At 41.6% G+C, this 24,527-nt stretch overlaps 1 protein-coding gene across 2 annotated transcripts in view; it reads right to left on the reverse strand.

Moving 5' to 3' along the window:
* Window positions 1–1,734: 1,734 nt before the first annotated feature.
* The window catches only part of Wdr26 (WD repeat domain 26), a 42,744-nt gene continuing 19,951 nt past the window's right edge, over window positions 1,735–24,527 (reverse strand). For both annotated transcript variants that reach the window (XM_004626896.2, XM_004626895.2), the window contains exons 7-14: window positions 23,924–24,062; window positions 21,681–21,821; window positions 15,897–16,016; window positions 13,478–13,623; window positions 12,935–13,013; window positions 12,576–12,705; window positions 9,249–9,434; window positions 1,735–6,126 (exon numbers count right to left, since the gene is read on the reverse strand). In XM_004626896.2, the coding sequence (XP_004626953.1) occupies window positions 6,101–6,126; window positions 9,249–9,434; window positions 12,576–12,705; window positions 12,935–13,013; window positions 13,478–13,623; window positions 15,897–16,016; window positions 21,681–21,821; window positions 23,924–24,062 (967 nt within the window). In that variant the 3' untranslated portion in view covers window positions 1,735–6,100. The remainder of the gene's footprint in view (window positions 6,127–9,248; window positions 9,435–12,575; window positions 12,706–12,934; window positions 13,014–13,477; window positions 13,624–15,896; window positions 16,017–21,680; window positions 21,822–23,923; window positions 24,063–24,527) is intronic.

The raw sequence follows: 24,527 nt of genomic DNA on the forward strand, positions 1-24,527 counted from the left end.
ATTGAACAATTTGGTATTTTTTTATAAGCCTAAAACCAAAGTGACCAGGAGCCAGCTATGGCGGTGCATGCCTCAAGTACTCCCACTGTGTCCTTGTACCCAGCAATACCAGAACAGACAGGAAATTAAAACCAGGTTGGTTTGGCATCTTCATGAACACGTAACACACTTGAAAGGTCTACCCATCCAAGCTACTAATGAAGCCAGAGCCCATTCCAATGTGCTCATCGGGAAAGGGGCAGCTAAAATATTTTTCAAGATACAGCATTAAGAACCAAGATACTTTTCTAATAGAAATGCACCTGTCTTTGTCTCTTCTCTTAAATGACTTAGTTTTGATGTTGATCATAAAATCCAACATCATTGATATTGTTCAACTGTTGAAATCTTTACAAACTTAAAAGCAACTTCCAATTCAATGTTTATTCCACTTAACTATGTAGTCAAATGTCTGAGAACACTGCAGATTTTATTCATTTGAATTTGAGGTAGTCTATGGCTATGAAAGTTGTGGGTTTTTTTGGCCTTTTTGAGATAGGGTCTTGCTTGCAGTTCAGGCTGGCTTTGAGCTCACTTTGTAGCCCAGGATAGTCTTGAACTGTTTTTTGGTTGTACCGGGGATCGAACTCAGGACCTTGTGCTTGCCACGCAAAAACTTACTCCACTGAGCTATCTCCTGGTCCTGAACTTTTAATGATCCTTTTGCTTCAGCCTCCTGAGTGCTGAGATTACATGCACCGCCACACCCAACCCAAGAATTGTAAAAAGTCTCAAGTTATAACATGTGAGGGACCCAGGTACAACTGAGCCAATTTGAACAGTCATGAAAGCAACCATGATTCATATCTAAGAGAGATTAAATTTGACTGAAAATCTATTTTGTCCTTGTTTCCCACCTTAGCTAGAATTACATGCTGATTTACTAGCTTGAGCCACTTGAGAATGTTTACTGTACAGGGAGCTCACTGCCACAAAAAAGACAACACTACTCATGATATGATGGAATCATGTTTAGTTGAATCTTAGGTATTTTTTTGAAAAACAAATGATGTACTTACATATCAACTTTTCTTTGGCTTAAAGGAAAGAATTAGGTCATCTTTTAAAATGTAACTGTGCTTACAAGTTTGTTAAGGCTGGAACATTTCTAAACGTATGGAGCTGCACAGTATTTAAAGAACAAAATGCCAGCTGTGGTCCCTGGTGATGGTGGGGTGCAGAGGCACTCCCCACCAACGTGAGGATGTCTCCCATCCACCTGTCCTTGGTTGGCCACCAACCACTATGTCCTTTTTATAACTACTCTGAGAGGTAAACACCTTAAAGCTCATTTCCATCATGACTCATCCTGATGAAGGAACTGGGTTTTGTCATCAGTACAGAAGCATGGCATAGGTACACTGAATGCTTTCTCCAAGGAAGGCCTTCAAGGAAATTCTTGGAATGCTAGCTATGCACGGACTTCATTTCAAACTGGAAATATTTTTCTCTACCAATCAACATATGCAATCTCTAAATGAGGTTCCGATGCAGCAGTATTTTTGAACAAAATGAGGCAAGTAACTCCTTTAGGAAACAGTGCTGCTGAACATCTAATGTACCCAGGATAGACCCCGGCACCCTGGAGTCCTCTCCTAAGCCTGAGGCGAACAGAGAGCTAGGGGCAGCACGGTATATGTTCCAGGTCAACAAGGGACTAGGGGGGACACACAAGGAGACACAGCACCCCAAGAATCAGGAATTCACTCTGTTTATTGGACTGAAAGAAAAGGAAAATGAAGATGGGCTAAGTGCTGGGCACTGATACGGGAAAAGCTCATTAAAAAAAAATCTCAGTAATGCAAATCAAAGTAATGTAGTTTCAACTGAACAAAAACTGTAAAGACATGTAACATACTGCAGATTTATAAAACAGAAGTCAACAAAAGGGTGTTTTGTAAATAATTAGAGCAAGTGAAAATAAATATCAGAGGCCTGAAGGTTTTATACTTTAATGAAATAAAGCGAAATTTAAACTACTAAATATAATCTGAGGCAGTTAAAAAAAATCCAAAATTTAAGAACACAATCCTTTGAAACATTTAATCAGTCCATAGCAAATAGTAATTATATACCAAAAGCTCTAAGTGTTAACTAGTTCCACCACAATGCCATGTAAATTGTGACAAGTCTGAAATCTTGAGATCGAAAGACTGTTCTCCTGATCTCTACAGCTTGGTTTGCAAGTCCCTACATGCTTCTGTGAGCTGTTCCCTCCCCACACACTTTCAAGAGGCCAGTAACAGTTTTTCCATTTGTGCCTAAAAATGTTATGATTCAGTTCTAGCACTGTGACCCTGACAACATTTTAAGTTAAAGATGGGGACACAATTTGAATCTTATAAAAATATATCAGTATTAACCAAACCTTAAATGCAAGAGAGGGCACTTCACCTGTGCACAAAGTGGAGGAAGGCAGACAAGACCCCAGAACAGCTGGGTGAAGACTTCCTATGAACCAAGTACTCTCTCCCACACATACAGCACACACACACACACACACACACACACACACACGCAGCTAGTAGCTTTGTTAATCCAGGCTATCTGGACTAAGTAGCTAAGGGAAAGATTCTTACAGATTTTGCTTTTTCAACTATAGGGCAGCTACTAAAACAATAGCTTAAGAACACTGAAGATTTTTAATTACGTTCACCCTGTTTTTAGAAAGTGTCCAAGTGTAAATTCTAATTCTCTTCTCATAAAGTTAGCAGTTTATATATTAAAATAACTATGGTTTCTGAAATTTAGTAATGTTCTGGGTAGCAACCGAGAAGGAGAGCTGCTGAAGTCTAAATGAGAAACCAGGGTAGTTACACATTTTAGAAATGGGACAAAAGGATATTAAGATAAATGTCTTCTCCCCATTCAAAAGCAGCCATTCTTCTGCTGTGAAAGTGACAGGGACACTTTCCTGCAGATGTGCGCTAGTGACCCACGGGCAGCCAGGGTCAGGGCTGGCTTGCAGGAGGCAACATCCTAGAAAAGAAAATTCCAAGATGGGGAGGGTGGGACAGAAGGGTTTCTATTAATGTCACGGAACGCCACTCTCGAGGCAGAATACTCCTAACAATAAAATCACTTTACTACTTCCTGTTTCTTTTCAGGCCAATATTGACGACACTTCTTTTTTTCTTCCCATTAGCAGGTTATTTTAATCAGTTAGGGAATCCCTTTTCTGTCCTCCCACCCAGTAAATAAAATGGTCAATTTGAGGGGATATTTTCAAATAAAATTTCCTCTGCTTAAACTACTTACCTGGATCAATATAACCCATTTATACAGCCAAAATAAGAGCAACAGAAACGTAGCTGGCATGAATATTAATAACGTACAAAAACCAAACAGAAGCTTTTTGTCCTCCCAACTCCTAATCCTATGTCACCACCCACACACTGATATCAGTCCCCCAATCTAACATCTGACCATTAGCAACCAATTACTCTGAGAAAAGTATATTTAACTTCATTCTTGCTCTAGCCCTTAAAACATAGTAACAAAAACATTTTTTAAGCACATGGAAATGAGCCTACTAACCTGATTTTTGGAGCCAAAAATTCTCCAATCTACTTTGAGCTATGTGCAAAAAGTATTGGTACTTTTCAATTTTGACATTTGTTAGTATCTTGTAGCTAGTTTGATAGTATACTCTTTCTTAAACCTATGATAGTCTACAACATTACTGCAAGCGTTCAGTGATTTCTACTAGTTAGAAAGTCCTGCTATCAGGCTGCTGCATCACAAAGTCCTAGGTTTCTTCATCTCTTTTCTAACTTTCTAGCAGTCCCTGCGTGGCAAATGTAGGAAACCGACGTTTACGGCAAGTTGGCACAGCAAAACACCAGTGTATTAGAAGCCGCCAACTAGCCTAGCTGCTATGGATGCCTTTGCGTAGCTGTCACTCCATGTCAGCAGGAGCTGTGCTCTGGGGACTGTGCCTCGCCTTACCTACTCTCAAGTACTCCTAGCTATACTGCAGAAACACTGCAAACTTGGATCTCTGGGGGCGCGGTGCAGGTCACGCTGCAGGGACACCGAGCTCAGTGGCATCACAACGTGCAAAGCACCCTGCTACCACGCGCTAACCCCTGGAAGGCCCTGGAAGCGTGGACAGGTGGACTCACTGATGGCTGGAGGGCACGCAGGAATCAATGGCTCCAACTGTACTGAGGTAAAGACAAGTTGCCATTTAATTGTATATAGTTACCAATGAAGATTTTTATTCAAGCTTAAAGTAAAAAGTAGTTTTAGTCAAGAAAATTTAAGTACCAGATAAACGGTAACATATAGTTAACTTAGAAGTATCAAAAGAGGAACTGATTCTCTAAGTGGTGGTCTCTGCAAAATGGAGCTTAAAGTAATATGAGTTCATATACCAACTTGATAAAATCATCTGACCAATGTGTCATTTTCTCTCGCTACGGCTTCTGCAAGAACGCCCGTTATTTTAAGGCCAAATGTGTTTTTCTTCCTTCTCCCTTCAGTGACTCCCCCTTTGTCCTTGCTTCTGATCCTTGGAAGAGTCTGAGTCCCAGCTGTGTGACTGGTCACACTGGGCCAGGCCTCGAGGGGATCAGAGTACCCCAAGTCCTTCCGCAGAAGAACCTCATTTTGGGGGCACCGCACTCATCATGCCAAGGAAACGGCTGCGGGACCTGTGAGGCTCCTCCTGATGAGCAGCAGGGCTTCTCGGGAGCCTGGACTGGACTCGGCTCTCCGGGGCTAAAATCACAATGTGCAATCAGGCTGCTGACTTACTTTGAATGTGAAATTCTCGAAAAGAAAACGTTCTCTTCCATGAAGGAAACCAGCGCGGGAAAGACGACCCCACAAAGCACCAGTGGGTAATGAGGCTCAGTATGGCAACGTCTAAAGAACTGAGGAGGATAGTCTTCAATTCATGTATCCCTGTGTCAGAATATTAAGGGCAAGTGTGGGAAAGGACTAGGTTTTAATCCCAGTTTTAATGTTTGTAATCTACTGAGTTCTTCTAACATCGATATGTAAGCTATGAACTTTTGTATCTGATTTCTTTTTTGCTGGATCACACCAAAATGACTCTTCAAACTGAAAACAACGTGACACAACCTTTTTGAAAACATTAACTACTGACTTCTCATGTAGGTACATTTAAAATTTTCTTTTTGAAACATGAATTTCTTCACCATCAGATAAGGATACTCCATTGGGAAGAAAACAAAAGGGGGGGGGACCTTCAAAGATGACTACAAATGCCCTGTGTCACATCCTTCCAAGCACTGTCTGCCTCTGTCTCATGTGGAATTCCAGAAGCGCATCAGTTATGCAGCACATTTAAGTTGTAGAGGGAACTGTTTTTAAGCTGGTTTAGATTCCAAATGTATACAAATGAAGTCACTTTAATCCTATAAATACTTCTTAATTTATTTTTAAAAAATTGTGCTGTTAACCCTTTTACGGGGCAACAAGCTATGTGAAAAGTACAAAACTTTTTGTCAAATGTAATATTGAGAGTGCTTTTGACATAGTTCACTGGTTTTTCATCTGGATCAGTATATACTGCGCAACGGGCAAGGCTAGAATCCATGAACCAAGCTGCAAAGATCTCAAGCTAAGTAAGGCGGAAAGACTGAGAAACAAAAGGAAGAAATTCTTTCCTATCCAATGTACTCTTCAGACTAATGCACTCCTATCCAGCCTTCTAAACTGTTAAATAAAGTTTTCCAAACAAGCATTTAAACTTCATTACACAGAAGAGCAACAAGAATGGTGTCCTGCCAGACAAAAGGCAGGAGGGAAAAATATATACTGAGTCAGTGGTGAGCCTGAATGGAGCACAGTCCTTCACAACCGGTGGGGTACTCAACGTGGTGTCCACAGCGCTCTACGATGCGCTTCATCTCAACTGGTTACTATGAAGCAAGGTGGAAATGTTTGGCCCCAGGCGGGCTTCAGAAATGGTTCTTTTTTCATGACGAGCATGTCTGTCCAGCTATCAATCATGTTTGTTTGCACCAAATCCCAAGCCATTAAAATACGACTAATTTTAAGTTAAACAGAAGTCGTGGGCTCCAATTCACCATCAACTATCCATGCTACTGCATTCCTCTGGGCGAAGACGAGACGAGACGTACATGGGGAAAGAGGGAGAGAGCAAGAGAACAAGTTAACAGACAGCTCAAAGTTCGCATCATGGTTGTAAAATAGCAAAAATTTCTTGATACTTTCATCATCAAAATAAGTAAACAATGTATCTACCTCATTGTTAGGCTATACATTATAGTATAAACTCATGATTATTTTGAATACTAGAAAAACAAGTAAATATTTGTTAGAATTCAGTACTTTTAATTTTTTTTTTTTTGGTGGAACCGGGGATTGAACTTAGGCCCCTGCCTGGCAAGCCCTTATTCTACTGAGCCATCTCCCCAGCCCTAATACTTTTAAAATTAACCTTGAAATCATGTAGAATAAGAACATCCTTATGACAGCTTACAATAGAAAAGAGGAAGGAAAGATCTGGTAGCCCAAGGTAGAACTGTGTGTTACAACTACATATTTCTCATCTCACAGTTGCCGAGTGGAAAGTTCTACATCCTCACCCTACTTTGCAGAGTGCGTGTACAACTTTACTGACACAATTATAATGCACCTGTTAGAAAGCCCACAGTTGCAGTGTGATATATTTTTCTATTTTTTTTAAGCCAAGGTCTCAGTGTATAGCCCAGGTTGGTCTTAAAGTATGTGGTCCTCCTGCCTCAGCCTCCTGAGTGGAGTACTGGGGTTACAGGCATGCGCCACCATGCCCGGCTGCACCCAGGGTCTTAGCACCGTTGCAGGGTTATACCTACACCTGCCCATGCAGGCAGTCTTTGTGCATCACCACTTCCCGTGCAAGCTAAGAAACCACTAACCCACCTGTGTCCCTGGACTTGCCTATTTTAGGCCACTTCTTATAAATGGAACCACAACATTTATGCCTGCCCTCTTTTAACTATTATCAAATGGTTTACAAGGTTACTTCAGTATCAGTACTTGGCCATCCACCTCAACAAAGCAAGGCCAGACAATTCTCTTGAAATAAAAGCTGCCGGGGCCGGGGAGATGGCTCAGTGGAATAAGCACTTCCCTGGCAAGCGCAAGGACCTGAGTTCAATCCCCGGTTCCACCGAAAAAAAAAAAGAAATAAAAGCTGCCAAGTGAAACGTTTATTTAAATGACCTCCACTTGCCTAGCATGTGAAGCGTTGGGTTCAATCCCTAGTACCGCAAATGAAACCAAAATGTCTATTTCCAACTGCAAGTTTTCAAGGCAAGGGGAAAACAACGTGGAAAATACCTTCCAGGAGGGCATATGCATCACAGTATCTGCTTTTCCTTTTTTGTGAAACTGGGGATCGAACTCAGGCCCACTGAGCCATCTCTCCAGCCCTGCTTTGCTTTTTTTTAGTTTTAGGTAAAAATGAAAATGTTTTCAGGGATATGCCCATGCAGGCACAATAAAATGGAAAGGCACCAAGAAGGGCCAAGCGCTGGCCTGGCCCAACCCTGAACATGGCTGGTGCCCTGAACAGCTCACCAAGCACCACAGCAACTCTCACTCCAGTGCAGTGGAGGTACACATGTTTCAGGTAAACTTGCCCCAACAGAGCTAACATCTGCCAGATTTTATCAAATCATATTTGAAGGAATTACTTTTTTTTTTTTCCAGAACCGGGGATTGAACTCAGGCCCTCGTGCTTTCCAGGGAAACGCTTATTCCACTGAGCCATCTCCCTGGCCCCTTGAAGGAAAAACTTAATGACTACAAAAAAAGCAAGAAAAGCACAGATAATTACAGAGAATGTGCTTTGAGACTTAAGAGAAACAAAGAAAATAAAGATTTCTGGTCTTTTCTGATATCCCAGGAATGAAGGAAAAACAAAAACTGACACTGTAACCTTTTTCTACCATGAACTCTACCCTGTTGATGTCTTCAGCTGAGCTCTCCTAAGAGGAGGTATTCATCTTTCTTACTAAAATATGTAGATGGAACACAGTGAAGAGTATACTTATCTGTTTCTAGGCAAATTAATTCCTTTTGAACAAACTTGAACAGTGTATTTGTCTCTGAAAAACAGATGACTTGATTTGGCTTGGTTTTTTGAGACAGGATCTTCCTATGTAGTTCAGGCACTGACCTCAGTCTATACCCCAGGCTAGCCTCAAACCTGAGGCCATCCTCCTGCCTCCAGCCTCCCAAGTGCATCACCGAACCTGACTATTTTGGGAAGACTTTTAAGATAGGGTCTTCTCTCTATTCTAGGCTGGCCTTGACCTCATGGGATTAGAGATGCATGCGCCACCATGACAAGCTATTCTTCAACTAAGATTTTGTTTTTATAACTGTTGACTTTGTACTTTTACAACTGGTAACTTTGTATTTTGGATTTTTTTCATGTATAACTATCTCAAAAGTGACAGGAACAAAACTTAACAGACCTAAAACAGAAATTCTGGAAGCACTCAATAAATTAAATTAGACTGACATTCACTTCTTTGCCTATAAGAATGAGAATTCTTCCCTACAGAACTCTGAAGAGTTTATACCAGATGGTGCAGATAACGAAGACCAAGGTACACGCTGAATTCTAGAATTCTGCTTTCCCTACCCATCAGGCCTAACTCATGTCAGCATGCGACATGGCACTAACATGTGTCTTCCATAGAGCTACTTCAAGCCCTTCATTTCTGAAACCAGATTTGAACTTGCAGTCTTCTTGCCTCAGCCCAAGTATAGCAGTTACCTGTATGCCATCATACCTCTCTTCAGTGTTTGTATACTTAGTGGCTCAGGGGACTGAAGCTGGGACCTCCGCACTGACCCTTATCTTCAGCCCCTTCCCCTTTTCTTAAATATTGAAACAGGATCTGGACAAGTTGCTCAGGCTGGGCTCAAACGTGGAGCCTCCCCAGCTTGCACGCACTACACTTAGGGAGCAGAACCAAGATGATTTTCAGGTAAGATCTTGGCCAACAGCTGGTCAGACGGAATGAGGTAACATACTGTCCCCACCCCACCGGCCTTGTGGGCACCTCTGATTCCTCACATTCCTTCTGTGGGGGTCAGTTGTGTAACAAGAGCTGCATCAACCCCCTGCACTCTGCCTAAGTTACTGCGCATGTAAAGCAGGCACCCTCACGGCAAGCAAACATCGTGTGTGTAGAGCAAGGGACACTGAGGTACGTTACCTTCAATATTCTGGTGGTCTAGAAAGGGGGCTGGCCCCCATATCCTAACGGTGCCATCGTCAGAGGCGCTGGCCATCATGAATGGGATTTGTGGGTTCCAGCTCACGCAGTTCACTGTGCGCGTGTGCCCTGTCAGTTCCGCAATTGGCAGTTCACTACGTTTGTGCCAGATGTAAACCTTGTGATCTGAAGACACAGTGATTCAGGGAGAAGTTAAGGGAGTTATTTTACAGAATCATCACTCACTAGAAAAAAGCAGGGTATCCAAATTCAGTGCAGACAATCGCTAACACTGTACCTAGAGCTCCTAGCACTAAGTTCTGTACCTTCAGCACCGTCCCATGAGGTAGGTATTACGCTCATCCCCAATGCTGTTATGAGACGGAGATGGAGCGCTGAGCAGGTGAGCGGCCTGCTTATGGCTAAAAGGTTTCAGTCTAGACAGCCCTATTGAAGAGTTTACTAGCAAGTCTAGAAGATATAGTCTCTTATCTGTACCATTATGTGAAGCTTTATTTATAATCTTAGGAAATGACAAAAAATAAACTCCCAACATACCTCCAAAACAAGATTCCCCATAGACTCAGTGGTACGTACTTGTAATCTCAATTTATTTATTTATTTATTTTTAATTTTAGGGAAGGGTCTACAGGATGTTCAGGGTCTCACTACTAGATCGGACTTGTAGTGATCCGCCTGTTTACAGACTTCCAAGAGCTGGGATTATGACGCCCATCACCACACCCAGTCTCAATGTGCCCTGTGGGTAGGGCAAGCCCAGGGTTCCGAGATTGAACCCCGGCCTCTAAGCCTGCTTGCAGGCGCTTTAATCTGATGAGCTATTTGGCCAGCCCAAAGTTGATAAAGATTTTTTTTTTGGCTGGCTCAGGCTGCCTGACTGTGTTTGCATGAACAGGCACTTAAACATCTGAGCTAACGGTTAGGCCCCCAATCTCAGCTTTTTTTTTTTTTGGGCAGAACCGGGGATTGAACTCAGGCCCTTGCACTTGCCAGAGAAGCGCTTATTCCACTGAGCCATCTCCCCAGCCCCCTCAGCTACTTTGAAGGCTGAGGCAGGAGAATGGCAAGCTGGAGACCAACCGAGGCAAATTTAACAAGACCCTATCTCAAAAATAAAAAGGGGATATAGTGCCATGTAGTCCAGTGGCAGAACATCCTGTGATCCATCCCTACTACTGCGGGTATAGGAAACACACACACAGGAAATCAAGATTCCCTACAGCTCTGTTTATCATGAGCCAACTGAAAGCAAAACCCAAACAACAAAACTAAAGCCCCTAGCTGAAAGTCTGGGTCCTGCGCCCTCTTCACCCTCCCTCCATGGACTGCTGAAAGTCTGGCACCTGCTGAGCGGCACACCTACCACCTCTTGTTGGAAGGGACTGCTTAAGTTCGTGTGTTAAGTTCTGAACACAACAAACACCTTGCGTTACAAGTGACGGTTCTCAGGGTAAACTAGAAAAGCATTTACGCCAACAATGACGGTCAGTGAGGTAGATCAATGTAGAAGTTAGGAAACTGATCAAACGTGTGTAGGCAGGACTAGGCCTCAGTGCCTAAAGCAAACAAGCTACCTCAGTCCTGAGATAAACATCCAGTCTAGTTAAGGTCAGCTATTAGTCGTTAGGCAACCTGTGTCATGTTACTAACTTTGCCAAAGTATAAATAAACATAGGTTTGGTTGTGCAGCTGAGTGTGTGTGGCCCATCAGGCAGCCTAGGGACCACCTGGCCCAGCTTCTGTCTGCTCATCTCTTTTCTCCTCCTTGCCGCCGTTCCTCTAACCAACAGATCCCTACAGAGGCTCTCTGGGGGTGTGTTGTTGGAGAAATTTTACTGAGAATGCCCTGTGGTTTTAAAACTTCAGTTTTAAGATTAAAAAAGCTCTGATTTGATTTTTCTGTTTTTAATTTTTGGTTTTTTTGCAAAGTAAAAGCTAAAATGTACCATTTAAAGAACCAAGTTTATCTTCGTTACAAGGAATTTGTTCATTTTTCTTGCATATAATGAAATTGGGGAAGAAGAGACGGCACATTAGTATGCTTCTCCATGAACTAAAGAAGTATGCAAAGGAGTGGGACAGAGGCCACTGAGGTAGGTCACACTAGGGGAGACTGCTTTTGAGAACACACCCAGAGGGAGAGGGTCTGCCGAGGAGAGCAAGCACAAGATATGATGGAGCTGAGATCAACATAGTTCCGTTGGCTGTAACGGCCTAAGACATTCACTCTCCAAAGACCAAAACATAAGTAGTTTTTCTATGTATTACCAGCACGATGAAAAAGCCTGGAGAGTACAACTCTTCTGGGGAAAAGGTTCCCAGCTGCTCTCTTTTACAGTGGCAGGCACACTTTTAGAGATTTGGTGGATCTCTGAAATATACTGCTTGCCAGAAACGGCACACAAGCTACTGTGATCGCATGGGGAGATGGTGTATGCACGGTGGGAAAAGTGCCGTCTTCACTCCACAATTAGAAGGTGATATGGTTTAATTGTGGAATTCATCATGCTTACTTGGGGCTTTTAAGTTCGGTGCCACTACTAATAAGAGTAGGCATTCTTATTTTAAAGCATCTCTAGGAGATACATTTTTAGAAGTATGGAGGATCCTGGACCATAACAAAGTGGGGGAAAATATACCAGAAGCAGGACTAAATGCAGCACAGGGGTTAAAAGAGCTTCAAGGGCCAGGGAGATGACTCAGTGGAATAAGGGCTCCCCTGGCAAGTGCAAGGGCTGGAGTTCAATCCCCGGTTCCGCCAAAAGAAAACTTAATGTGTTGAAACCTCTTAAGGCAGCCTGAGCCAGCCAACAACAAAAAAACCCAAAACACTAACAAAGTCAGTCAGAAGCAAAGTGTGGTAGCCCAGCCCCGAGTCTGAGGCAAAAGGATTTTGAGTCCAAGCCCAGCCTAAGCTCTACAGGAACTTCAAGAGCGCCTGGAGTATGCAATGAGATTCTCTCTCAAAAATAAATAAAAATAAGCCAGTTAGACATCCATGAGGTCAGGGATATATCTCAGCAGCACAGCACCTGGTTGGCAAGCACAAGATCCCAAGTTTGATTCTCAGTGCCAAATTAAAAAAGAAAAAAAAATCCAGAGAGTCTGGAAGATCCTAACATGTACCTACTGCTGATTTGTGATAAAAAGGAATGATTAAATCAGGCAATTAGTAGTGTGACGTATAAATAACTGAAAATTTTTAGTAACACCCATTTGTCTAGAGATATTACTACCTCCAGAAATTGGGAGCTCCAAAACTAAGCTCATCAATCTACAGGAACACAACGGTAGGCACAAACTCACCTTCGCTCCCACTTGCAATGAAATCTTCATTATGGCCTCCAAAGCATGAATGAATCGTGTAAAACCCTTGTGTAACACCTTGATACTTTCTTACTAAAACTCTGTCTTGCAAGTCCCATAAATGAACTCCCTGCAGGTAATAGAGAATATAAGTATTTATTCTATCCCCTAACGACTTTTGAAAGTATCTTTTGCCTGATCGAACATTTTTATTTATGCAAAACACTAAATATTCTACACAATTAGGATAAAATACAAGTATTAAAATTTAGTAAGTAGAGTTTGTTTCTATGTGTATTTAAAATTGTAATTAAAATATGTACTAATCTAAATTTTTCTGCAGATATTAATAAACATACCTGAGTTGCTACATTTAACAAAGCTAATCGGCCATTTTTTGAAATGGTAAAAGACATAATAGGATGATCTTCTTGTACTCTGTAACCAGAAAATAATTTGTCAGAAACAACCAATTAAGGAGTCAAGTCAGTAAAAATATCAGAACATAAAATACTATTGCGTTAAGTCCAAGTTTGCTTGCAATCATTATCATACCCTATAATGCAATTAAGAATCTGAGATAATGATTTTTAACTCTTTTTTTTTTTGAGACAGGGTCTTACTATGTAGTCCAGGCTGGCCTTGAACTCACTATGTAGCCCAGGCTGGCCTTGAATTTGTGATGATCCTTGTGCCTCAGCCTCCTGAGTGCTAGGATCATAGGCATGCACCATCACACTTGGATGAGTTAATGATTAAATACATATTACCAACCAAAATTACCAAGTAATCAAATAAAAACCAAATATTAAAAAAAAAAAAAAATCTAGTTCATCTGGAAAAGCCCTACCACATACACATTCTAATATAACTGCTGCTGAATGGAAGCACAGGGTAGTTACATGTTCCTATCTGTAAGGTCCTCGAAGTTGTACCCCCGAATCCGCTGGTGTGTGTCGGATGCCAGGACGGTCTTCCCATCACTCAGGCACCAAAGGCATTGCACACGCACTCCTTCCCAGGAGTCCAGGAGGTTCCCGTCCAAGTCCTAGGTGCAGAAACCACTGGTAAGCCTTTACTGAGCAGGGCTGGCTGCCTGAACCTTAACCAGGAGCTTTTAGGAATGTGCTTTTAACCATGAAAATTTGAATATGGGTCAAACTTTGTGACAATATCTAAAGGAGGGTAGAAAGACATTTTGTAAATCCACCTCCCTTCAATAACCCACTATGCATAAACTAAAAGCAGAACATTTTCATGTTTTGAATCTAAGCTCATTAAAGTCTCAATTATAATAGAAAACAATTCAAACATTTCTTTAAAATTCATCATAGCCTTTCTCATCTATGGGGCCAGCACTCATGGTTCAACCAATCACAGATGGAACATGCCTAAGAGGCAAAAACGTCATCTGCATGATCACGCCTGAAGCTCCTCCCGCCCGCGGCTCCCTAGTCAGCACAACATAAGACCTACTTACTCTGCCCACACCTACATTGCTTTAGGTACTACGAATACTCCAGAGAGGATTTAAAGTACGTTACGAAGATCTGAAATTACAGGGCCACTCTGCATAAAAGGACTGCAGCCTGCACAGATTCTCGTATCTGAGGATATTCTGGAACCAATGCAGAGAATGACTGTGCTGGATTTGTCCCATAGAGAAGCTGTGATAAGGAAGACAGTTACTAAGACATAGCTCTATTTAGAGCTTGAGAAATTTGCAGACATTTTTCAAACTTTCTTCAAAGTTCTGAGAGGTGGGGCTGGGGATTCAGCTCAGCGGGAGAACACTGCCCAAGCAAGCTGGAAGTCCTGGGTTAGGGCCTCGGCACCAAAACCAAAAAATACACCTCACCTAGGACTATTTCAACCAAAAACATACAAAGTTCTGACAGGCATTAGAATTCCCATTTCATAGATTAGCGAGAATGACCAAATGCTATATCCTGAAGTGTAAGAGCCATATGAGGATGCAGAGTCAAAAGGAACCTATATGGCCATTTCATGGCCAGAAAACTCCTAGGAAACTAATGGCTTCTAGCCATACTGAGATAAGACAATAATAAATTCTGCCAGTCTTTTTTTCTCTTTTTTTTTTTCTGGCGGAACTGGGGATTGAACTCAGGCTCTTGCGCTAGCCAGGGAAGCGCTTATTCCACTGAGTCATCTCCCTGGCCCCTCTGCCAGTCTTGAGACAGCTTAACAAAAGGAACTGGTAACTTATAATGGTTAGAGTGCTTGTGATAAGTGAGCTTTATTTATACTAAATGACCTATTACCTAACTTTAGTCTTAAACAGACGTTAGACAGGATCTGAACGTCAGTGAAGACATGGACTGCGTTCGGGCCATCCCAGATGCAGGCACAGGCCCTTCCGTGCTGTCTCTGTGCTGTGCCGGGACCTCTGACGGCAAGCCAAGCCACCAATCGTTTTGTTTATTCAATATTTAAAAGTCAATTCACAAAACTCAGCATACTTTGTTACTAAAAACCTCAAAAAATACATTCCTATAAATTACAAACTTATTTCATAAGAACAAAAATGATTAGCAAATAATGTTTTTCTAAACTCAAAATACATTATTTTATATAAGCATTTGAAATAGTTTACTAATGTGCATCTAGCAAACACTTAAAATGATTAAGGATGAAAGAAGAGGCAGGTACATGCCTGTAATCCCAGCACTGGGGGAGACTGAGGCAGGCAGACTGCTGAGTTTGAGACCGGGCTGGGCTACAAAGTGTGCTCAAGCCCAGCCTGACCTTGCCTCAAAAAGACCAAAAAAAAAAAAGTGGGATGAAAACTGGGATCTGGTTAGTTTGGTAATTGCAATCAGAGAAATGAATTATTTTAACTGACTTTGCCAAAAGGAATAAAAAGGGGGGGTTAATATTGAGAAGAGAAATTAAGGACTTGAGAGGGCAAGAGGCTGAACAACGTCTGGCACAGTCAACCTAGAGGACATATGACAAAATAAATGTTTTTTTTTTTCTAAAATAAACGTTAATAAACTGCTCGTCTTGGGCCAGCCAAATAGCGCCAATATTCTACTGCATAGCCTTTATTTAGTAGGGTGGCAAAGTAGCTATTGACTTTTTTTGTGAGACAGGGCTATGTGTTCAGGCTGGCCTTGAACTCACCCTTTAGCCCAGGCTGGCCTCAAAATTCATGGTGTCTTCCTACCTCAGCCTCCTAACGGCTGGGCTGGGACCACAGGTGTGCTCCCAGACTGAGTCAATGCAACTGTTTTTACTAAAACCAAACCCCTAAACTTTCTTTTCACCCAGGGGATGTGGGGGAGGGGCTCCCACACTCACACACTGATAGAACTGCCCGCGCTGACCGCCTGTCACAAAGCGCTTCCCGTCAGGGTTCCAAGCCACACTTGTTAGACTGTCTTCATGAGACTGGCTCATTTTTGTCCGCAGTTCTCCCGTCTACAAGGAAATAAAGCCACGAGTAAGATGTTTGCGATGCCCTCGAGAAGGAGTTTGTAAAGAGAAACAGTATGTTTAAAAAGAGAAAGAAAACAATGCATACAAAAAGAATTGTGACATCTGGTTAGTTTGGTAATTGCAATCAGAGAAATGAACCATTTTAACTGACTTTACCAAGGAATAAAAAGGGGGGTAATATCTGGAGAGAAATTAGGGACTTAGGAGAGCAAGAGGCTGAACAATGTCTGGCACAGTCGACCCAGAGGACGTATGACAAAATAAATGTTAATAAACTGCTCGTCTTGGGCCGGCCAAATAGCTCAGCAGATTAAAGCACCTGCAAGCGCCCCCGGGGTGCACTGAGACCCCGCTGAGACTGGGCATGGTGGCGCGCACCTGTAATCCCAGCTGTTGGGAGGCTGCAAACAGGACAATCACTACGAGTCCAATCTAGCAGTGAGAACCTGAACACCCTGTGGACCCTTCCCTAAAATACAGAAATAAATAAGAAAATAAACTGTTCATCTGGACTACTTACGTTCATTAAAAGTAGGTAATTCTTCCAAAACAAAACACTGAAGAGCTTAAAGCCACATACCCAATCCTGAGTTACCTTTCTCAGTCGAAAGTTCTTTTATAAATTTTACTCTAAACCTGCAGTTAGCTCAATTAGCAGTTTCTTGAGAACAGAGTCAATCGTTAGTGTAACTACGCCCTTAACTCTATCATGACTAATTTACACTCGGAAATGGTCACAGTGGGGGAGGTGCAAGACAGAAAACATTATTTTTCTTTTTCTTTTTTTCTTTTTTTGTATTTACTACAGGGTCCACAGGATCTCACTACACAGGTTAGACTCATAGTGATCCTCCTGTTTTCAGGCTCCCAAGTGCTGGGATTACAGAAGCATGCCACCATGCTCAGTCCCAGCGTGCCCCAGGGGTGGGACCAGCAGGGCACACCAGGGATTGAACTGTGGCCCCTTGGGTCTGCCTAAGCAGGCACTTTAGTCCGCTGAGCTACCTAGCCAGTCCAAGAACATTATTTTTCTAATAACTTTTTTTGTAGTAACTATTTTTAGTCAAAAGTAACAAAGAAAGTGCATGGCCAGTCTATGTTTATTTCCAGCTAAGCAAAACTCTGAGATAGCCTCCTGTTACATACTCAGAAGGCACACATTTGTTTCATGTTGTTCAGGGAATACATGCAGGATCTGAGAAATAATAGCTGCCATCACTGTGATTAAAAAATGTACATGAGTGTAGTTTTCCTGTGATTAATGGGTAATCAGAAGCAAAAACAAAGAATGAAAACAAAGACTATCTTTAGGAATTGGGGCAAAGCAGTGACGTGCAGAAAGCCAGACATACCCTTTTCACTTAAGCTTCTGCAGCCTACACATTTCTACTAACTCAGAGCTAGTCACCTATTTACCTTTTGGTCACTTGACACATAAGACAGTTAAAGGAGCAGAAACGCAAGTATGCCAAGTAACAGCTAAATAAATCCTTGGTACTGCCTATTTGCACACGTTAACACACTGAGCTCTAAAAGCAGAAATGGCTGTTTAATTATGCTCCAAACAGTAAAAGTACCCACCCCAGGGCTATCAGAATCCAGGAAACTATCTAAAAATGCAAAAAGAATAGAAACTGATTTTAAAAGACCATTCTTTCAGAGCAAGTTTAAGTAAATAAGGTAGTGCATTGTGAAAATTATAACACAGACTGAGAAAATTTCAATAGTAACTGGAAGAACACAGACATGCCACAAATTTTCTTTAATAGGATTAAGACTACATACTTTCTCCCACTGAAAAGGAAAAAAAAATTCTTTTATCTTATAGGTCATATTCACTTTAAGCTGTTTTACTGAAAAAAGGCCATTTATTCTATTCTGGATTTTGCTACCTCCAAGACCCAATCACAAACAAAACACTAATTGTGAACTTGATAAAAATGGCATAAAACATTATGGGAATAACTGAATGAATAAAGAATTATAATGCTGTTCCGTTAATGTACAGTAATGTCCTCTTCAAGAAGGTTCAAGATTAAAGTACTTACGTAATGTCATATAACTCATTAGTGTCCCGAATTTTCTGATCAAGGAGATTATGGGGCCAAAGAGGAAAGTGATCGATGACACAGAATGTGCCTAAGGAGACTCACATGGAGAGAAAACACTCTCTCAGGCTTTCACAGAGAGCACATTGGCCAAGCAATGGCCGTGACTCATCCACATGGCTGACACTGACAAAGGATCTACAATCTGAGGTACAGGATCTCAGGATAAATCCTGAGGGGATTTCACTGACCTCATCAGACCCAAAAACTACAACTCTTGTTGCATAGGTCTTGCTTTATCTTAGTCTTAACCATCCAGCAGAAAAGTATAAAAAAAAAAAAAAAGAAGTAAAGCCATGCTGTTATGTGGAGCTACAGGGGACTCTTGCCAACAATTTCTGACACTGCCAGTCAAGTAGAAGACCCAATATTATTATGGACTCCTGGACTCTTGGAATGTTTTGCTGAGTTAACACACCTACAATACTCAAATGACGGAACTAAACAAAAAAGAGGATACAGATGAATGTCCATCTTGTATCTGTGTATTCAAAATGGTTAGCATAGATATATAGTTACATTCTCTTAATGAATAGAGGGATTTGTTCTAACAGTGTTTGTAAATAGGATATCAGGTCCGCATCTTGTACAGCAAATAACCACTAGGAAGAATGTATGCAATGTGTTAATTATTGAAACTGTCCTACCAATTTGGTTTGAAACTGTCTCATTGCTATTTATCAATAAAATTATGGGGGGGAAAAAAAGGTTAAAGTGTTTAAAAAGCACAAGGGCCTGAGTTGAATCCCTGGTTCCGTCAAAAAAACAAACAAAAAAAAAACCAAAAAAACAAAACAAAACAAAACAAAAAAGTACTTAAAAGGTAAAATATATCTAATTTACTCTCAAATGTTTTACATATGATGGATATAAATATATATGCATGTTTATTTCTATGCATCTATCTACCTATGTATCTATCCATACACACATAACAAATCGAAAATGCTAGGAATTATCACATCTATCGTAAGTGTATTTTCTCAACTTTTTTTTTCCATTTGTCCCCAATTCCTGAAACTGAAAGACCCTAGTGTCAGTCAGCCATGTGTCACTGGAGTTGCTGTGGCACTAGAACGTCAACTTTTCTTAATAAAAACTCTCAAAAAAAAGCTAGGGTTGAGGATTGGGGATATACCTTAGTGGCATAAGTGCCTGCCTGGCAAACTGAAGGTTTGAAGTTCAATTCCTGATACCCTACCAAAAATAAATAAATAACTATCTGGGGTTGAAATGCAAGCAGCTGACTGAGAAGTAAGGAAATCTTACTATCACAATTGCTGAATTAAAATCATGTCATTCCATTTTCAAGTCTGTACTATCTTTGGGTTATCTCTTTGGAGGCTTTTTTTAGTTCATCTCCATAGAATTTTTTTTTTTAAATGTATTTTAGTACAGGGTCTTATAAGGTCCAGCGGATCTCACTACACCGATCAGACTTGCAGCGATTCTCCTGTTTCCAGCCTCTCAAGCTCTGTGATTACAGGCGTGTGTCACCATGCCTAGTCTCAACTGCCATCTCAGCATTCCCCTGGGGCAGGGCCAGCACAGCATGCTGGGGATCAAACCCCGGCCACTGCACTCTGCCTAAGAAGGTGCTTTAGCCTGCCGAGCTATCTGGCCAGCCCAGAGTTTCTTTCTTAGTTCAACAGACTCAACCAAATGACTTCACACTGAGCTACATGCCTAGTCCCTTTTTTACTTTTTTATTTTTTTGCAGAACCGGGGATTGAACTCAGGCCCTAGTGTTTGCCAGGGAAGCACTTATTTCACTGAGCCATCTCCCCAGCCGCAAAATTCATTTTTCAGTTTTAGACAACTGGGCCAGGGAGATGGCTCAGTGGAATAAGCGCTTCCCTTGCAAGTGCAAGGGCCTGAGTTCAACCCCCAATTCTGAAAAAAAAAAAAAAAAAAAGAGGAAAAGTTTTAGACAACTTTATTTTTATTTTTTTGGTGGAACCGGGGATTGAACTCAGACCCTTGCGCCTTATTCTACTGAGCCATCTCCCTCCTAGTCCCTTTTATTATTATTTTTTTCTCTTAAATTCTGAGACAGGGGCTGGGGAGATGGCTCAGTGGAATAAGTGCTTCCCTGGCAAGCGCAAGGGCCTGAGTTCAATCCCTGGTTCCGCAAAAAAAAATAAAAAATAAAAATAAATTCTGAGACAGGGGCTTACTAAGTTGACCAGAACAAACTCAAACTTCTGCTGCTCCCTGCACTGGGATCCTATCTTCTCAAGTTATATATTTATAGTCAAACCACAGCCTAACCACTCCCTTGCCAAAGCGTTAAAAAAGCAAAAACCATCCCTTAGCCTGTAATCCTAAGCAAGTTTATTTATTTTTTTATTTGTGTGTGTGTGTGTGTGTGTGGCCAGCTCAGCCCACCAGGGGGTGGGGCTGGCTGGCATGTGGGGCTGGGGGATTGAACCGCAGTCCCTGTGCTTTGCCAAGCTTGTTCTAAGTAGGTGCTCTACACCACTGAGCCATCTCACCAGCCCGGAAGTTTAATTTTTAAAGAAATTGTTAACTGCAGGAATTTTAAAACATACATAGCTGAGTAAGGGCTGGTGAGATAGCTTAGCTGAATAAAGTGCCTACTTAGGCAAATGCAGAAACTGGGTTCAATCGTTGGCACCACATGCTGTGACAGCCCTGCCCCCAGGGTGGGCTGAACCTGCCACAGAGTTTGGGCATAGTGGCGCACACTTGTAATCCCAGTGCTGGGGAGGCTGAAAACAGGAGGATCACTGTGAGTCTGAGCTGCGTAGCAGTGAGACCTTGTAACAATCAAATGCAATAATAATAATAATAATAATTGCAATAAGTACAATGTTGAGTTCTTCTAAAAAGAGACCCTGGAAAAGCTCCAAGTTTTCATTTAGAAAGTAATAAAAATAATACACTACAAAAATAAATGCCCTTAATAAAATAAGTGCTGAAAGCAGGATTTTGCTTCACTAAAGTAGCTCAGGATACCAAATGTAGGTAAGAAGATGGTGCTACTGCCACCAGAATAGAAATCATAACATGATGCTAATACAACTATGAAACTATCAAAACACCACAGAATCTTTTCTAAGACACTCAGGAAATAGTGCACATTTGACAGAACAAAATGAAACATCCTGAAAATCCTTATTCATCATTCATAAATCTGGATGCTTGAGTTCCACTTGAACTTTCTTTTACAAGAAAATACAACATAGGATTGATCCCCGGGCCGGCTGTGCCGGCCCCGGCCCTGGGGCACATTGAATTCAGCCATTGAGACAGGGCATGGTGGAGTGTGCCTCTAAGCTGGCACTTGGAAGGCTGTAAACTGGAGAATCACTACGAGTCTGACCTAGTAGTGAGACCCTGAACACCCTGTTGACCCTTCCCTAAAATACAGAAAACCACCCCACCAAAACAAAAAACAATACAGGAACTCTCAGGGTATGTGAGTCTGCTGTATTCACCAGAAATAAAGTTACAGTAAGCACATCACGATTCTGCCTATGAAAGGCTACAGCAACCAAGGGTGGAACGCGCTCACTTGTACATTCCAAAGCCAAAGTTCTGAGCAGTCATCTGGGCCACAAGCAACAAGATAGTTGTCATCTGGACTCCATGCAATATAAGAAACTCCATAAGCATGTCCTTCTAATGTTTTAAGCAGTTTTAGCAGGTGTGTATCCTAGAAGAAAAAACAGACAACTCAGGTAGTACCATCTATAAAAGTCATTGTTTCTTACCCTAAAAATGTAAAGAGTTAACATGTACTCTGACAAAGTAATTCAAGGAGGTTTCACACCAATCTTTGCTGATTAAACCTCAGTCTGCTTCATAAAGATTCGCTCACACTCTTACACCTACCAACTACCCATGACACTGAGGTCTCTGTATGCTAGCTGGAATACAAAGATGATCCAGAGCTTGCCCAGTGGAGATGCTCAAGGGAACAGAAAGCAGAAAGGTGTAACAACTCATTGCTTAACAGCTTCAGTGAGATACAACAGCACAGAATTCAGCCTTCTGCAGTATACATCTCAGTGATCATCTTTCCTCCAAAATCCCATACCCAGTAGCAGCCTCGCTCATCTGAAGCACTTTCCTGTTTCTGCGGATATGCCCATTCTGGACGTGTCATACAAATGTAACTATACCTGATCTGCACATATCGCAGTCTTCTAACTTGCGTCTTTCACGAGTTAACGGTTTCAAGGTTCATCGAGGTTGTAGAGTACATTTTTTACTGTGGACTGACATTCTGTTTAACAGACACTCTGTATTTTGTTTATCCATTCATCAGCTGCTGAACACTGGTCTCTACTTTTGACCCCTTCAATCCCATGTGGCTAGGAGTATGTACGTTGGTGTGGAGGTATGGCTTTCTCTTGTATATACACAGAAGTGGAATTCCTGCATCACATGCTACCTTTAGGTCAACATTCTTTTGTTGATGTTGCAGAGTTTCACTATGTAGATTCACACTGGTCTTGAACTCATGATGATCCTACTGTCTCAGCCTCTCATATGCTGGGATTAGAAGTGACCACATCATATCATTCTCTACTAAGCTATCATCCACCCAATTCCCTAGTCCAAGTCTCTACTGTTGTGACAAAACTGACAAAGCAATAATTAAGTGATTCTTCTTTGGGAGGGTGCTAACAGGCATGGGGTATTACATTAGATCAGTAGTATCAGGGCAATGTGATGTAAACAAGTCAAATTTTCTGATTAGCTCAACATCTTCCAGGAAAAAATCTTCAGGCACAGTGACAGTCCAGGTCTGTGGTGGTGAACCTATGGCACACGTGCCACAGCCTGCAGTCTGTTATCACTGAAAGCCCTAAAAGCTTCACCACCATGCATCCAGAAGATTTGCTTTCAAACTGTTAACTACATTCAATGCAAAAAACTAAGTGTCTTATGGACCTTAACAATAAAATACAATCCTGTAAAACACAAAGTTAGGGGGCTGGTAAGATGGCTCAGTGGTCTAAAGCACCTACTTAGAACAAGCTTAGCAAAGCACAGGGACCAGGGTTCAATCCCCCAGCACCACATGCCAGCCAGCCCCGCCCCCTGGTGGGCTGAGCTGCCCCCCCACATAAATAAATAAAATTAAAAAAATAAATAAAACACAAAGTTGGAAACAAAGATTTCAATACTATAGTTACACCTTCACACATACAGTCCCTTTACACTAACATATTCAAAGTTCACATGACTGCCCAGATTTTGGGGGGAATAGGTAAAATTCCAGAATGCAGTAATTTTCACAAGTATCACTGGGAAAGGGGGGCAGTGGTCACACAAGAAGACCTGCTGGGCAACGAAGGGCTTTAGAAGGCACAGGGTAATGGGCCTGTTCTACCTTGGGACAGAATGGGCATGCAGAGCCTATAAATTAAGTATTAACAAAAATACAGGTTGGCAATGACGTTAATCTCAGTAGTTTTGTAGCCAAAATATTCCTTGAGCCAAACTCTGTCATTCACCAGCTGTGGAAGGCTGGGCATGCAACTTCTACATGTTTTCTTACCTAAAAGCAGGATGTAATAGTTACCAGGACTATGAATATACACAGACGTGGCATGTTCACCAAGACAAACAACAATTCCAAAATTAATCTACATATATTATCTAAATAATATAGGAAGAAGTGACAAACATAAATAAAACTGCGCTTACAGAGAATTGACATATACTACAAACACAGGTGACCAGCAGGTGAGATTCACACTGCACTCCCCTCTGCAACTAAAACCCGCACAACACTAGAGTACATACCGGATCAACTTGCCATATGATAACTGTTGTGTCTTTCGAACCTGTTGCTAGTTTAGTGCCATCGTTAGAGAATTTACAGAACCACACTTCGTTACAATGCTCCGTGAGTATCTGCTGAGTGTAACAGGGGAACTGCCTCCTAAAACAAACAAACAAACAAAACCCAGGCATAATTATTCTTCCAAGATGGAACAGTGCAACAAGGAAAAAGGTTAAATGACTGATAAAATTTCTGTGGTTATGTCATCACAAACTTTAAAAATAAAATTTGAATGTATTTGTAAATCCAAACAATCAATTTTACACTGGTATATTGAAAAATAGAATACTATAACACCAGTCTCTTATCAGAAAAACAATTTAGCATACCACAAAGAAAACAGGCATTGCAACCCAACCACGAGTCTCGATTCTTTCTCAGTCATAATCATTAATGTTTCTGGCAATCTTCTTAACTACTTCCTTTGGATCCCCATTCCCTTATTGGAGACCGAGAACCACCCAGCATGATTTCTGGGTTCTTAGGAGGCTCAGAAAGGCATTTAAAAGCTCTGAACTCAACAGATACCCAAATAGGTTACTGGGGCTTCTAGGAGCAAAGAGG

Source organism: Octodon degus, unplaced genomic scaffold, assembly GCF_000260255.1.
Source record: "Octodon degus isolate 3935 unplaced genomic scaffold, OctDeg1.0 scaffold00017, whole genome shotgun sequence".
Taxonomy (NCBI): Eukaryota; Metazoa; Chordata; class Mammalia; order Rodentia; family Octodontidae; genus Octodon; species Octodon degus.